The sequence below is a fragment of the Glandiceps talaboti genome, chromosome 17, assembly GCF_964340395.1.
Source record: "Glandiceps talaboti chromosome 17, keGlaTala1.1, whole genome shotgun sequence".
NCBI classification, from domain to species: domain Eukaryota; kingdom Metazoa; phylum Hemichordata; class Enteropneusta; family Spengelidae; genus Glandiceps; species Glandiceps talaboti.
The window spans coordinates 18,743,797-18,762,043 of NC_135565.1; the positions used below are offsets into that span (position 1 = coordinate 18,743,797).

Genomic DNA, 18,247 nt, shown 5'->3' on the forward strand with positions numbered 1-18,247 from the left:
ATAATGCTTTTTGACAGCTTTCCTTAAATATTTGGTATCCATGGTAACATGTTATAAAGTATTTATGGTGATAGAAATCAGTAATTCATAGTAATCCTTTTGATGTCGATTTATTTGTGAGATAAATAGGCGGCTGTCAATAGAAATATTTTCATCAAAGATATTTGAAAGTAACTGCAAAGATGTATTTTGTGGCAGCTATATTCTCTGGCAGCAATGGAGATCCTGGTAAGATTTTCCACAAATGAACTAATTGTGGGTGTTTCTGTATTCTTTACAGCCTCCTAAAGCAAAAAGCGGCAAGAAAGGAAAACTCTCTAAGGCAGAGAAAGAGCGATTGAAGAAAGAAGAAGCAGAGAAAAAGGCCAAGGAAGAGGGTATGTACATGTAGAGAGATATATCTACAATCATGATGTAGTGTAAATATAGTATTCAAAACATCTTTATCACTATTCTGATGTCTGCTAGGCATGATTCAGATACAAGAAATAGCAAAAGACCAATGGATAAATTACAGGAGAAATTAAGATGTCTTGGTGTTTCACTAATGAGACATGATGTTTTGTACACACACACGTACACAGACAAGTGTAGAGTTAAATTGTGTCTATTTTTGTGTTAAAAACATGCACCATGGGTGATACATCAAGGCAACTTCGTTTCTCCTGTAAGTTTAGTTCATGCACAGTCTCTCTCTCTCTCTCTCTCTCTCTCTCTCTCTCTCTCTCTCTCTCTCTCTCTCTCTCTCTCTCTCTCTCTCTCTCTCTCTCTCTCTCTCTCTCTCTCTCTCTCTGCAAAAAAGAAAATATGTGTCACTGTGTATGCTGTGATGATGTATAATATCAGGAAAATGTAATATCATCATGGAAAATGAATATATGTGCAAACAAAAGACATAATTCATCACGGTATATTTCATATGGTGATGCTAAGATACATTCATCTCATCAAGAATACATATTACAAATATTTGCACATTTTCAGCTGTACTGGTTTCCTCAAAAATCACATTTCCTGTTCAGTAGTTTGAAAAAAAACTGATATTTAAATAGATAGTGATAGTGTTTGTAAGTGAACACCTGCAAAGGTGAAGCAAAAACCTCATACACATGTACATGGAGAATTTTAAGACTTGTTTATTATGCAATAAAATGATTCTAGAAAGATGAAGTTAGGAAGAAGAGTGAAGCTGACCGTCATTAGATGGTTTTCAGTAATATCATTTTGTAAGTGAGTCTAAGTAACATAATTTCGTGAGTCTTATTCATAAACTTTATTTAATGTACAGTAATATCTACTTATATATACGGATACGGAAAAGGCTTGTTTTCATGGAATTAAGGAAAAAGCTTGTTTTCTGGGAATAGTCATCATAGTAATTGAAAGCAAAATGCATTTTAAAGATATGGGACAATATACTTTTATTAATAATTTCAGATTATCTGACATTGCAATAAGATATCCAATGTCTGGAGGAATGGAGAACTGACAAGAATTATCTAGCTTAGTAACATGCTGTTAATATTTAAGATGTTTAGAATGTAAACTTCTTTAAGCCACTGTCATTATAAGCATATAACATTGATGGCAGCCTGTAAGCAAATAAAGCAGAAAGGTTTTAAAAAAAACACAGAGATTGACAAAGAAGATATGTATTGCACTGGGAAAAACAAACAGTGTTACAAATGAAAATTTTTTAAGCTACTATAAATTCGTACTTAAGCTTGAGTAAAAAATCTTACTTAACAAGTTTATCCTGATGTAGGAAGAAGAGACACTTGCTCTGTGCTAAACAGCTGTATGCAGTTTTCCATCTTGATTTTAATAAAGGTACATGTGTTACAATATATAACAATCTGCCACCGTGCTTTGGTAGAACATATCAATAGAGTAACTGCACAAGTTGGAATTTAACTCATCACTTGCAAGTTTACAGAGTTGACAGGGTAAATCGGGTGCAAGTGATATACAATGTAGAAGCACTTAAAATCAATCACTTCACCACCGGTATAACCTAAAACTTTCACCATGAGTAAGTCAATAAGGATTAAAAGCCATCTACAAATTACCCAGCAGGTGAAATGTGTAAAAGCTTGATTTGCAACTGAGAAGTACCTCCCATAGGTAAGTCATAGTATACAATGTACCCGAAATGGAAATTAAGAAGTACCTCCCAAATGTCATGGTGTATATGTACAAGTACTTGATAACACGAGACATCTGCTACTTTATCATGCAAAAAGCACTGTACTGATCATTCACCCAAGCTCTGAAACTTGAAAGTGTTAGCATATGAATGAATACATCCATTTGCTTCCTGTTTTAGTAACTTAAAGGTAACAATTACTACTTGTGAATAGATAACCTGTTTTGTGGTTTACATTTGCATTACACCAATATAGCCGAGTTTATTTCCGCTTTAGTTTCTGCCAGGCAGTCAATATGTATCAGTCATCTCTATGCAGAGCCTGCATTCCTCCTTATGTAAATACTTACAAAGCAGTGTACTAATAGTGCACGAACATCCTCTTCTGAAGATCGACACATATTTTGTTAATAACCTGTCTAACTTCAAAGTGTTCAGTCTGTCATTTTCAGAATAGATAATTAACCAATTTAGACATGTGAGACAGACACTGGTATTCAACCTAAATGAAACACATTTACATGAACTAGCATGTCATATGTCATATGTCACATGTGTAACTTCACATGTATAATCAGTCATTTAATCAATCAATCAATCAATCAATCAATCAATCAATCAACCAACCAATTGATCAATCATTCAAAGGGTATTATAAGACACCAGACTCCAGAACATTGGTCTGTTCAATTTCACTGAAAGAATCCACCCTTAATTCCTTTGAAAATAGTGATGTCTCTAATTTAATACAATTCATGCAGTATAATAATGTTGGGTTCTTATATAGTGCTTTCCCACTCCGTGCTCAAAGTGCTTTACTATTATTACCCCTGGCTCGGATCAGAACGGCACAATGGCCCTTTAGTCTTCCTCAACTCCCCGGGGAGCATATAATCCATTGCAGCCTTTTAAGCGCATAGGATTAAAGCCTTCACATTGCAACCTACATCCTACCACGTCCCCAATTATACAGCTGGGTTGACTGAGGCACAGTCGTGGTTCAAATCTTGCCCAAGGACTTTAGCCACTCAGATACAAACAGCAGGCAGTGACGGGGCTCGTATAAGTACTACATATGAATTGTGATTCAGATTAGATGAATACATGTATAGATTGTGAAGTTACTCCTAGTGTATATGTACAATGTATCTCTGGAATGGGATGATTCATTGTGGTGTTCCTTAGAATATATCAATACTTTAAATTGCCTTCTTAATGACTACATGTGCATCTATTATTGTTTGAGTGTTGAACCTGTCAATGACTACTGGTACTTCTCACATAGCAATGATCAACCAAAGCTATAAGTACAATTTATGATAGACTACCGATAGTATATGTAATTTTACCACTATAGCATCATGATGGACACGTATCCAGTGTAGTTACATGGTAACAGTGTACCCAGATTACTAAGACTTTAACAGACACATGTCCAGGTTTTTAACATTGTAACAGACACATGTCCAGGTTAGTAACTCTGTAACAGACACATGCCCAGATTAGTAACAGAGACATATGCCCAGGTTAGTAACAGTTTCAAAGACATGTCAAGGTTGGTAACACTGTAACAGACACATGCCCAGGTTAATAATATTGTAACAGACACATACCCAGGTTGAGATATGCCCATGTTAGTTGCCCTCTAAGGTTTTCTAAACAAGATAAGAAGTTAGTTTTACTAGGACAAGCACATAAAAGTGTAAAATATCAGTCAATGTGACCAGTATTTTGAATGACAATATCATAAAGCAAAAGGGATAAAGTAGAATAACTGAACAATACAATATAAGTATTATTAATAACAATATACAATTTTATGTCGGTACCAGCTGATTTTTTCATCTGCATATTCATAATGTTTCGTTATAATTGACAAACGTATACTTGAAAATTCATGTTGCAGCAAAAATGTTGAATACATGTCGGACTATTTATATCTAAAAACTGATTCAAAGGTAAATTTATCATATTTATTTCAACAATAGCAAGAATGTTGGAATTTTACAAACATGTTGTATATGATCGGAATGTGAAAATAGTTCATTTTTTACATATACCATTGTCTTCTTTTTTTTAACAAATAGATTAGCTATCTCTCTAAAAAAAATATTTGTAACAATAAAAGGGTCAGTAAAGTGTCATACAAGTCTTTCTGAACCAGAAACAAACCAATACTATTTTACAGGGCTCAAAATTTTGATTTGCATATATGCAGACGGCCAATCTTGTCATGGAGTTACCAAAATTTGCAGCTGGTAGCCCGCTCGGCCAACTGCTGGCTGTCGAACAATTTAGAGATTTAGGGGCATGAAAGTATTGTATGGGTCCTCTGTTTTCAGTTCAGAAATATGGTAGTGCTGGTTACCATCCCTGGGCTACCAATTTCGGAAAGTGGTATCCCACTGGGACTACCAAAGAAGAAAATAGTATTTTGAGTCGTGATGCAGTTAAGCAATGTATGAACACTCAGTTATTTTGCAACAATTTTACTTATTTTGAAAGTAGTTGCCCATTGGAATTACCAACGAAAAAAACTAATTCAAGCCCTGAAGCATTGTATCGAATTATCATTTCACTACAATTTTACTTCAAACTGTATAAGTACGTAGAGTACAAGATGAAATTATTGACGTACAGCATGTCTGTGTACACACATGTAAATCATATGAACCTTGGCTTTCAATTTAAAGCATTGGGAAGTGAGAGATTAATTTACCCCTATGCTAAGTCAGGTCAAGCTAATAAATCTGCCGTAAGCATGCAGTAAGATCACTCGGTCTTAAGAGATTCCGTTCCGGAAAATCTATTGGACAGTGAAAATTAATTGTAAAATACAATATATTGAAGGTTAAGCTAAGACAAATTTAATATTATGATATCAGTAGAAGTGAGTTCTGAGAGCTGCTATAAAGGTGAGAAGTGCATGTCTATTGGGATAAGTTCCATTGATGTCACAGAAGTGGATGTCTCTGCAGAATAACGATCTGTTCAGTATTGACAGATTTACAGCCCAAGTCTTCCGATCTAAATTCTCATATTTGCTGTAATTCATTTACACATCTCAAGTGTACTCAGTTATATATCAGCATAGTTTATATTGTATAACAACATTTGACATCAAAGTTTAATTTGAAAATGTAAGCCAAGTGAAATAAGGTTTTGAAGGCGTTATTAGAGCTGTAAATATTTGATATCAAAGTTTACTTTGAATATGAAAACCTAGTGAAATATTTTCAACTAATTTAGTTTCAAGTCATTTATTTAAATAGATTTTAGACATATTTGATGTCAGATTTTGGTTTGAAAACTAGCAAAATATTTTTATATAACTTAAGTTTCAAATCATTATTCGTAATATAATTTACAAATATTTAATGAGATGTGAACCTACATTTGTTTGAGTTTAGCATTTGTGCGACATAATCACAATATTATCGAATTCATTGCAGTCTATGACCTATTAGGTTATTCCAATACTTTCAGATACATATATTTACTGAGAAGGTATCAAATTAAAACTTTAAAATGTCAGATATTAATATTTAGAGGTTGTTGCCACTATATTATAAGCTGCCTTCAGCAGCTTTGCTTACTGCTGTTACTTAGGGGGTCATATGATCTTTGAGTCGACAGGGTGAGGATGTTTAATTTCAGTGACTTAGGGGGATTATATGACATCAAGTTAAATTAAAACAATAACGAAACAAGTAGATGACAATAAGATGGAGTATGGGGAGATTCCTAATAACGATATATAATATAATATTAGTTTTTTTAAGTAAATAATTTTCACTCTGTGCTCAGATGAGTCAGAACTTTTTACAATTAATATCTCTCGCACAGAACTATAGAATCTCAGTAACAGAAGGGGATAATCACCCTCCATATGTGAATCAACACGTTTTGTCCCATTGATGAACGAGTCCACTGTGAGATCTTTCTTGAATTTCACACGTTTTAACCCCCTCCTCCCCATTTACTCACACAACATGAGTTTGTTGCTCAGTACTGTAGCATCGACATCCGTATTAGTACCATTATTGTGATAGGGAACGCAGTGTAATATCTTAGAAGTTTGAATATTTCTTACCTGTTTATCCCCCAACCCCACCCCATCCAACTCCATCCCACCCCACCCCACCCCACCCCACCCCACCTCCACCTAGTATTTGTTTGAATTATAATTTAGCCACATTAATCTCCAAAAAAGTTACGTTATTAATAGTATTTATGGATCCAACACTGCACACTTTAAGCTGTCATAGAGTCTGCCCTGGTCTTAACCTGATTTTTAAAAAAAAAAAACAGTTGGAGTCAGCCAAGAGTCAGGCTAGGTTAGTCCCAGTAGTGTGAAAAAGTAAGATATAAAACATTATCAAGTCAGGATTAAATTTAAGCTGACTAACTCTACAAGTATGAATACATTTGAGTTGACTCAGGTCCAAGTTGATGACCCGGTGGTCCAAATTGATGACCCGGTGGTCCAAGTTGTTGACCCTGTTCTCAGTGATCACCCATCCATAAGAAGGGTAGTACATTTGACAAATCCAATCTCAATGCAGCTAAAACTCAGTTTATAAGTTAAGTCAGACTAAAGTCAAGTTTGGTCCCTGTGATGTAAACCTAAAGTCTAAAAGTCTGGTAGGTTTTTAGTATTCAAGAGTGTAATGATCATGACATGATCTGAATATGTGATTACTACTGGGAGGACAAGGGATGTGATGGGGTGATTATGTGTGCTTAATTGGTTTTAAACAAACAAAGCAATTAGAGTGTAGATGTAAAACTAAAATGTAAAGGGTAACTAGGAATTCAGATTCAGATTCAGATTCAGATTCAGACTTGGATTCAGTAATCTAGTTCCTATATGACGTGTTATGATTACTACCACATCTCCACTCACTTATAGGGAAAGTCGTTATTCTAGCACAACAATCTGTGCTACCCCCGTTAGGCAAACGATAAAAGACGCATGTCAGTAGTATTCCATCACAAATGAACATCATTTGCAATTATTTAGTTCCTTTAGACAATTACTCATTACCTGAACTCTACCTCTCCAGTCTGAAACTAAAATCATGTAGGGACGCCAAAACGTGATCACATTTATATGAACGCAGTCGGGGTAGCACAGATTTCTGTGTTAGAATAAGGACTTTCCCTATACGTGAATGGAGATGATGATAGTAATCGTAACATCATATAGGAACTAGACTAAGATTCATCTACTTTATTGCTGTATGTATAAAGCATTTGACTATAACTATTAAGGAATGCTCCTTAGTAAGATTATAGATACACAGATAAGATAAAAATGAGGGAAAAAATGGAGTTATGACGTGTTTTGTACAACCAAGTCACACTTATTTGGTTTCATGTCAACTGAAGTTAAAGTTTTCAATTCTACTGAGAATCAATACAAATGTGTAATTGTCTCACACGGATGTAAAGTAAATGAAATTTTTCTACATCACGAAAACTGATGTACGTCATACATGTACATGCATCATATAGAATCAACAGAATGTGTCCTGGAGAGCTGAGAAACCTGTTATTGTGTCATTCTGTATGGTTTTTAATAACAGGGTTCAAATTTAATGACATTGTGTGTGTCGTCATTGTCTCTCTTCTTTTGGCCAAATGTGATATTTGGTACATTGTAGACAGTTGTGATCAAGTTAACACTCATCCTAGCAGAGCCCTCGCATTTCCATTGTGGTCATCTGAGTAAAAGCACACATGTAATATGGCAACGATTCTGACTGAATGAACATAATGCAAAATGTTGAAACTGACATACGAGTTGTGTGTATACAGGTATTGTCATTCCTAATAACTATTCACAGACTTGTCACTGGCAGTTTGAACATGCAAAACTAGATTACATCAATGTTCACTTCATGGTAAATAAGTCAAGATATACATGTCTAATATACATACAATGTTAGATGTCTTTGCCTGCTAAGGTTCTTGATTTTACCAGCAAGTATTTTGTATAAAAATATCATATTCCATGCTACATGAAAGGCATTATAAACTCTCAGAAGTGCATATATTACACCGCTGACGCACAACAATTTCTTGTGCTACTACAAAAAAAAAAAAAAAACACAGCAATTTCTTGTGACACAGCAAAATATATCATTCCCCCACTGACACTCAGTAATATCTTGTGCCACTTAAACACAGCAAACTGTGGTGTCACTATCAAAAAAGTAACACATCGCAATTTCTTCTGATGCAGCCAATATAATCTTTCTCCACTGACATCGTAATTTCTTGTACCACTATAAATAAAAACACACAGCAATTTCTTGTGACATAGCAAAACATAATATTCCCCTATCCCTACCACATGTACATGCATTTAATTGCTGACTCACAAGAAAACCAAACTTTGTATCGTATTGACCCAAAATCGAAATTGTTATGTTTTTTTAGTGGGCATACTGATGAAAGATGGGAAAGCGTCAAGAGATGACACCAATCATCAACCCTGATTGCTAATTAGCTGTATTCACTGCACAGAACATTATTACCATGCCTTACATCAACATTAACTACTCCCCCCACTAATTATGTAATCGTTATTGCCAATTTAGATGCTTGCAATCTATTTTGATTGTAGAATGATTTTAATGATGACCCTAGCCTTAATTACAGTGACAATTACTGTAGGTATCTGTAGCCCCACATCTACTTACATACTATGCAAATTATCTCAACCAGTCCCCCAATGAACAATTACCGTTGACAAGGGGTATTGGTGTGGCCCAGACAATACAACTCTCCTAGGTGGTCTATGGGTCTCACAAGTGGTTGGGATGGATACATGGTTGAAATAAAACTCTTGGATTAGTCCAGGAAAGTGTGTAAATACAGCAATACCGACAACCATAAATAAACTATTCACTGAAGATGACTACATCCCCCCACCTCCTTCAAAGGATATAATCTTTAATACATACCCATGGAAAGTACAAATAAAAGAAATCCGACATCCATAAACTTGTGATTATAACATCCCACCCCCAACCCCATCAAAGGACTACCAACCCTTAAAGAAGTCAAGATAACCTATCCATTCCTAAAACTCTTTAAAAATTATAACCACACTGGACATTATTTCATTGATTATGATTTTAGATAGATAATATTATTTGACAAGATAAATTGTTAGTCATATGTGATTATAATCAATAATTATTTCCTGTGGAATTAATAATTCTAACCATTATGTTTTTGTTAAGGAAGGTTTACCTGAGCAGCTTCAGGCCTTTTTACCAGGGTTCTCTGTTGAAATAAATTACAATGTACATGACGGGTGTATTAAAAACCTTGTCTGGTTAACAGCAAGATTCCCCAGGTCTGTCAAGACAATTCTATTACATCACAGATCTCATCAAATAGTAAACTGTTTAGAAACCATGGTAACAGTGGAAATCTACAATTGTAGTTATAAAAAGTTGCATAGATGTTTACATGGTGTCATAAAATTGATGAGTTAACCTAATAAAATACTTCATAACTCAGGTAGATTTTACTTACACACAAAAAATAGTCCTTCAACAATCCTGTGCAAAAAATACTTGAATATCGTTGCAAGATAAGTGATATTAACTTCAGATTTCTATATTTTTTACCCCATAAAATGGATTGATTTGAGAAATTAAATCCCTTTGTGATAATTATGTGATTTTTAATCATTTATGCCAACTATAATGTAAACCAGTACCAACTCCTACTTGCTAAATTTGAATGAAAACAAATGTGAACTTTATGCATGTTTGAACAAGAATGTTAGAAACTGATGTGCATGAATTGACAGGTCTTTTTGTGTGTAAGTTGTTCTTGAAAGGAATATAATTTGTGCTTTAATTCTGACAATTTTATTCTTAGTTGCATCTAGTAGATTTTTTCTTCTGTGGTTCATGGTCGAATCAACACACATATTATGTTTTACGTATAGCAGTAGAGGCTAAACTTAGCATGTGCGCTGTTTCAAAGTTTAGGTTTGCTAAATTGGTTGTAATTGTGCGTGTATTCTCATGTACAAAGTTTGGATAAAATACTGTAAAAACTTTATATTTTCCTGGTCCATTCTCAAAACTTTGTTGAATTTTTAATCTGCAGCTAGGCTAAATTGTGTGAATTATTGAATCTGTTTCATTGCTTTGATATATATAGTATGGTTAAACATGTCCCATTGAGTTTCTCTTTTGGGTGTGAGATTACCAGTATGTTTTTATAGATCAACAAAATCCAGGTGTACACAGGTAGCACAATGTTAAACCAGACAATATACTAATAAATGAACTCCTGTCATTTCCCATGGTTCAGACATATTTCTATACTTCGTTGAATTGAAATTGCTTGATTCCATTTCGTAAGTATAGAAATAAAGATATTTGGAATCTGTGAATTAAGCTCCATACTTGCCAAATATAATATGTATCTTATCAAATATAATATAAATATGTATCTTTATTTCATTCTATACCTCATTGCCACACTCCTAACACTTGTAAGGGATGATCACAGAATGTCGCACAAGCTCAATAAGCGAACTTCAGTCATTGAGGGAGGGAGGGGGTGTGACGTCAATGCGATTGCTAAACTTCATTTTCACACTTCAAAATTTCACACCTTCAATGATAAAAGCTTCTGTATTTACTTACTGAGATGTTGATAAGGTGATAAAAATTTACTCCTAATGTGAGATACAGTGCTGGGTTTCTGGTACTATTTTGGTGTGGTTATTATATAAAATCATCTCAGTATTTAAAACAGGTTCATTTTACCATGTTTTTACATTACACTGATTGTAGTAGTTTGACCGCTACAGTTTCCCTCATGGTTTACATCATTTAAACTTGTGATGAGCGTTCGTTTAGGAAGAGGGGTTTGTTCTGAATGAACAGAGTTCACTGATTGGGCTTACATGACAGTGTGCGATCATCCCTGAGTACATAGAATACTTTCTTTAACAGTTATTTACTTTTAGGACTAGTGATATCTTTGTAGAAATTTAGAAAAATAAATATTGGTTTGACTGGCAATTTTATCATCTGAATAGAGGTATCATCGAAAAATAAAATTTATAAATTCTAAGCAAATATGACAATAAATTAGAGATATCACCAAAAAGTAAATATGACAAAATGAATTATGTACAATATAAAGTGTTTAGCATTAAGAATATTATCTAAATTCGAAAATTTAAAAGTTCAGAATTTAATGTAAATTCAAAAATTAAAAATTCAGATTTTAATCTGTAGAATGAGAGTATGGAGAATATGAATAAATTTGCATATTTATGAAAGACCTGATAAAAAAACAGGAATCTCATTCATACATATTTATGAATTTTACAAATGTGAAATAGTTGTGCTATGATTTTGCATATCAGGAAGGAAGGAAACATCTTTTTTTTTTAAATCTATTTTTAGGATCAGGGATTCACATTGCATTATTGAATTATTTCGGGAGAATGAATAGAAACTCATTTTATAACATCTCCGCTGTTTTACTGGGTTTATTTTCTTCATTATAATTGTAAATTTAACCCAGTATGTACCTCAAAAATGTGTCTTCAACTTTTCCAGTTACTTTGTGCAATTATTTTTTAGCTAACATCAAGGGAAAAAAATCAAGAGACACCAAGCATAATTTTGAAGTAGAGGTCAAAATGACATTGAATTAAGCTATTGTGTAGAATTCTAAATGGTCACCAAATATTGAGATACATTTTTGCTCCATAGGAAAATAAAAACTGTTGATCTCCTAGAAAACAAGATGGTGAATCCCCCAATTTATTTTATCATTTTGAAAATACCAGGAACAAACATTCACATGGTAAAGTTTGGAGAGAATTGAAGGAAGTTTGATATCCAGTGATATTGGTCCCAAGGCACAATCTTCCTTTAATTTAGGCCTAAAGTTAAGAATACTGTATTTTTATAAAATACTACCAATATTATGTTTTAATTGTACTTTAGTTGATTTACTGTCAGTAATTGGATAATATATATATTTTGTAAGTCAGATTGGTAGAAATTATAGCAATAAATAAATATATTAACTAAAAGAAAATATAGTAAACTAAAGTATTTGAGTACAAAATGAATAACTTGTTTCAAATAGATTACTGAATTTTTCCATAATGTACGTTTTCTTTTCAAACTTTACAAAGTACACTGATATGAACAAACTAAGTAACAAATTAATTTCCAAAACTGCTCATTTCTATTTCATTTCAAGATAAGAAGATTAGATATTAACAATATATTAACCCATAACATGTATTTTATTATGACTATAGTATAAATAATTTATTTAATAAATTTATTCATAGATTCTAATTAAACAGGAAGATGTAGGTGTCATTTATTTAAGTAAAGACTGAAACATCAATTTAGAAATTTCTCTTCAAATTGTTTTAGTTAGATGATAAATCTATTTAACATTAAATTAACATTAACAGAGACTTGCATGTTTTTAATTTGAAAAAAATTATTTTTAAAAAAATGGAAGTCATTTCACTAAAATTTTCAGTGCTCATGGTAAAATTTAAGGGTACAAAACCGACTCTTTTGATCATAAGAATAATACTTAAAATTTTATTTGAAATAAAACAAATTTTAATTAGACATCATTTTAAATACAAAAAAAATCTTTCAAATATTTGAAAACAATTTACAAACTTTTTATACCATTCTGAAAATAATTTTCATCACAGATGCAAAAAATGGTGCCTCAAACATTTGAGGGAAGTTATTATAATTCTTTCTTTTTTTTATGGCATTTTTGTAAATTGGAGATCACACATGAACTTGTAGAATGTGAGGAATTCAATTGTTGCCACTCCCTGGTTAGAATGAGGAGGACATGTAGAACTAGACTGTGGGGTGCCGCCACGTACATGTATCTTCATGTACAGTAACGCTTGTCAATTGAACAAAACATAACAATGATATGCTGCAGGCATTTCTACCTGTTGTAACATGTTTCTTCTTTATTTTATTCTCTTTACTCCGCTCTACAAATAGTGTCATTATCTAGCAGTAATGTTCTTTTCAATTCAAATGAAAAAGAAAAAAAATTTACACACAAAAAAAGAGAAAGAATGCTAGAGAAAGAAAGGAATTCGCAATACAGGTTGATAGATAAAAATCTAATAGTCGTTAGTGAAATAATAATAAATATTTTAATAAAGTAGAAATAACACTAATTTTGCTTTCTCTTTTACCAATGTTAATGAGATTCTCTGATTTTGATTACTTTATAATCTGGGTATCGATATTGGAATAGATGAGCTCTGTTTAGTAATCTGCCGGCCGGCCAGCCAGCCAAGGGTGTGGTAGCCAAGCGACCATTTACTTAGGGGGCTTTGAGAAGGCATTTCTAAAGAATTTGTTATATTGTCTCAATCAAGAGTTGTTAAAAGATACAATGACCCAGTTCAGTGTTTTAATTTCTGCAACACTTCATCAGTTTTGAAAAATCACTGTTAATATTTCACATGCAACAAGTGATATGTTGTTAGAATCAAACTTTTTAGAATCACACACACATACACATACAATAAAACGTGAACCTGTTCTTGACCAGGTTTTCACCTCCTATTGAAAGGAGTTCATGCATATTAAATGAGAAATCAGCTAAGCATTATCTGTTATTTGTTTAAATTTGCATGTTATGTAACGTTGCATCAAGTAGCCAAGCTGTTCTGTTCATCCAGTTATTTATAATGTATGGTCTTACTGACTACACTGTCACTTGACCACTCTCACTTGCAGAAGAAGCACGCCTGAGAGCAGAGGAGGAAGAAAAAGAACGCCAGGAAAGAGAGAAATTGGAGAAAGAAGAGAGAGAGAGAATTGAAGCAGAGGTAGGCAATGTTACAGTGACAGTAATATAGTGTTTATTACCCCACCTTATTGCTATAAAAATGTCTGTAAAATTACAGTTCAAATAGACATTCAGGGTTCTCAGCTCAGCTGTTGGCAACTCTGCTTCAGATTCTGATAGCCTTAGCTCATAAGAGTCACTTTTTTTGAAAACTTTGTTGTCAAGAATTTAACCATTCACCCATAGTTTTCTTACTGTGATATTTTTTTCACTTTGTTTTTCGGGTTGACCTTTTTATGTACATTCCATGGTTCAACATGTAGCATGGCGCGGTGCCTTTAGGGAGTGGCACCAGGCTGCCATGACATTTGTTTAAACTGTGAAGCCAAGCAGTGACACATGAAGCCCTACACAACTCAATACTTTTCCAGGGTTTCATAGTCTAGCTATGTAGCTGAATATCCATAAGTGATACCATATTTATTCCCTTGAGCAAAATACAGAGGTATGATTCTATCAATTTGGTGGCAAGATAGTAAGTAGCTGAATCTGATAGGGATCTTTGACCCGGTATGGTTTGCCGGTACAGTTGGGAAGTTGGTACAATATAGGGAGGTTTGCCAGTACAGTTTGGACTATTGGGACGTTTGTTGAGTTGTTAGTTAGACCAAGTATTTGAAGACCGATTTTTGATTCATGTCTTGCAGGAGAAGAAAAGGCACGTTGCAGAAGTCACAGAGTTGAATTCAATTCTTGAGGGCAACTTAACTGCCTTGCTCAACCAACATGCAGAAAGAAGAGAAAAAGCAAAGGTAATTATAAATTAATCAATATATTAACCACTACATGCTGCACATATTTTCTCACTTTCCTTTCTATCAACTCTGTAAAATGACAGAATAGAATAGAATAAAAAGACTAAATATCTCAGAGTTTACTGAATTATATACTATAGGGAGTGGACAGTTATAAACAAATACTAATGTAATGTCGGATAGGAGGTCAAATGTAACTACACACTGAAATCATCAATTCCATATGGAAGAATATTTCTTTCTTTTCACGAGTGATGAATTAGAGAATAAATGATAGATAAGAATGATATTTTAAAAATCGAATTGCATTCTAAATGACGCCTGGCAACAGGTACTCTGTTGCTAAGAGTACTACTAGAAACAAGTAGTGAAGCCAAGTAAAGCTAAATATGCATTCTTCTTTAGGTTTATGAAAAGAATTGTGGAGGGTTGCCTATTAATGCAGTCAATACAAACTGCTGTATACATTGGCTATGTCTTTGTCTAGTATGACAAAAGCCCACGCTAGCATCTTACATAACCATGTCAGTGTAGAAGCATAAAATACAATGTAAAATAGCCAGTGAATTGTTGAAGGGAAGCTTGTAGTGGAGAGATTAAATTGCCATCGGGGAATTGGAAAGATTTCAAAAAAGTCGGAAGCTGTGATTGAGATTCTAATCAGTTGTCAATAGTAGCTATGTTAAATCGAATGCTAACCATTACCATAGACTGGTTAATAATGTTCTCGACTAAAAACTCATGACTAATTTATTGAGTAAAAAAAAAGACTGCTTTTTTTTCCAAACTTGCAGCTGGGTGTGAAAAACTAGTGGGCTAGAAAGGGGAGATTTGGTTGGTTATGTCAACCACTATGAATTCCTATATTAACATCTCCATTGAGCAGTGACAAATGCTAACAAATGGTGTACAAATGTAGTCAGGGGTTATGTAACACCTGTGTAATGCATTTTGAGTTTTTTTTTAAATGGAGAGAGTTCACTGACCATATTCACTCTTAGAACAAAATGGAACCAGCTAAATTTGGCTATCAAAAACATTGAAAATCTTTCCTCTGGAGTCGTATTAAAATCCCAAAATTGTTTTGCTTAAGTTATGGTAGCCTGGAGTCCATGTGGGTTTGGAGGTTTGGAATTTGTTAATCGAAACTCAAAACCCAAATCACCTAGATTCTAAGCTGAGGGATGTGTGAATGAAACTTCAAAATTTTGGAAGTAAATTTTGTTTTGTATTTGGTCAAATTTTAAAAAAGTTTTGTGATATGTACTACAATCATATCTAAGTACCATGGGCAGTGAAACCTAAGTCAGGGACCATATTCTTTTATCTGGTATGATTGTGAATGTAAACAGTATGTTCATGCAAAAAATTATACAGCAGGAACATGAATGAGCATAGTTTTAGTTTTAAAAACTTGATTGTACAGATGAAAACTAATGCAAATTTAAACTTAATTAATTGAATTTAGCACAAGGGTGAAATACCCATAGGGAAAGACCTTGGGAATTTCGTATGCCATAAGAATTATACTGTATGACACAAGTTGATAAATTTTGCCAAAAGATCTAATTATAAGTACAAATATAGATAAATTAGCCACTTTTTGCCAAAGACCTGTGTCACTTTTTGTTGAAACTTGAAAGTTAGTCTTGATATACAGAGACAATAAACAGACTTGGGGTTAATTATTTTGAACATGGCAAACCTTTGAGTTAGTTTTAGGAAAGTGTGTTGATCTTTAAGTTATTTTAGTCTAGCAACAGCTGCTGTAGTGGTTATGACAAATTATCTTTGATGTAGGATGCAAAGGCAGGGGCAAGTATAGAACAGAGGCCAGTCATAGGTTTATTAGTTGGTCTACTCCCATTGCTTTCTTAACACCAACCCCCTAGCTTAGCTACAAATGTATAGCTCATCTGTCCACTGTTCGTTGTCATGTTTATTCTTGCCTCCACTGATCTAAGGAAATACATGTAGTGCTTGCATTTGAAGTATCACAATGCTCCTGACACCACTTGTCAGCTGATACTCTGTGCCTCAGTTTGATGCCAAGCCTCATTATGTATATGCTAATTAGTTGACACTTGCTGTGTCATCATTCATCACATGATATGATCTAAATTGCTGATTGGCTAATTAGATTTCAAGAGGTCACTTCTAAATGACACTTTCATTTGGGTGATTATTTAAAACCATGGCATAATACGATATTGGAAGTAAGGAGATTAAAATTAATTAAATCTAGGATCACCATGGATGTCATGCAGCTGATCAAATTAAAATTGATAAACACAGAAGAGATGTCTTTTCTACAGTAATATCTTATTCCCTTGCTGTGTTAAAAATTAAACTTTGACGAGAGAAAAAGAAATGTTAATAAGTGTTGATGAGTATCATTCCACCTAGTGCAAGTTTGACATTGTGATCGGAAAGACAATTTGTAACGCCCTGTTCTCCTGATACCCATTCCATGTAATGCCTGTTCAAAGCAATTTTTCTGGCAAAATGCTTGAGTTGATTACCTCTTCATAGCCAGAAAACAACAATTGTCATTTCTCTCCCAGGCAAAGCCATTAACTGACAGGTTTCTCTTTTAATTTATTTTGCAGTGGGAACGGTACATGCTATGTGATGGCAGTCCAGATCCTACAATACCAGGGGAAATTAATACCTACATGAACCTATGGAAAGAAGACACTACAAGAAATGATGTAGAAAGTGTACTCAAAGAAAGCAAACAAACACTAGCTGTAAGTATTCCCCAAATATACCCTTCAAGGCTTGCATTTATGACCACGGGCTGATGTAGCCTCTTGCATTTCCTTCTGACCACAGGTTCTTTATCACTGTAACTTGTTGCTCTGTGGTTCCTGAATATTTAGATACTTTAATAATAAACCTAATACAAGGGTGTAATCTTTCTGTATATCCAGGCGGTTCTTTAGTGTGTAGGGGTGGGTGCATCCATATCTTAGATGGGAAACTGTTGCATGAAAAACCCAGTGACAGTGTCAAGAATTAAAAAAAAAACAATATATGGCAAATAGTCGTATTTAAGTTGATTAAATCATTTTGGGAAAGGGACATCTGCTTTATATGACAAATGCCTTACAATGGGTACAGTGGTGCACTTTTGCCAAAGTTGAACCACAGTGGAAGTATTTTCTAGTGAAGGTGAAAAAGGTATGTCATTGATATAGTAGGAGAATTATATCTAATATGCAAGTTTTGTGCACAAACATGATATGAATCAGGATGAACTGTCATAAATGTACATATTGAAATAAAATAAAATCCAATATCATATTTCCTCATCAATATTTGTTGTATAAAATGGTTGAAATCAAATTTTGGGAGAACTGGTTGGTTTATATGACAGTTGGGAGTTCAAAGGTCATATGACAGTTGGGAAGTTTCAAAGGTCAAGGTATAA

The 18,247-nt window shown here is 33.7% G+C and overlaps 1 protein-coding gene across 1 annotated transcript in view; it reads left to right on the plus strand.

Annotated features, from left to right (window-relative positions):
• LOC144447976 (dynein axonemal intermediate chain 7-like) overlaps window positions 1–18,247 on the plus strand; it is an 87,748-nt gene that overhangs the window by 53,444 nt on the left and 16,057 nt on the right. The window contains exons 2-5 of the mRNA XM_078138102.1: window positions 281–377; window positions 13,948–14,039; window positions 14,707–14,811; window positions 17,424–17,564. Of these exons, the coding sequence (XP_077994228.1) occupies window positions 281–377; window positions 13,948–14,039; window positions 14,707–14,811; window positions 17,424–17,564 (435 nt within the window). The remainder of the gene's footprint in view (window positions 1–280; window positions 378–13,947; window positions 14,040–14,706; window positions 14,812–17,423; window positions 17,565–18,247) is intronic.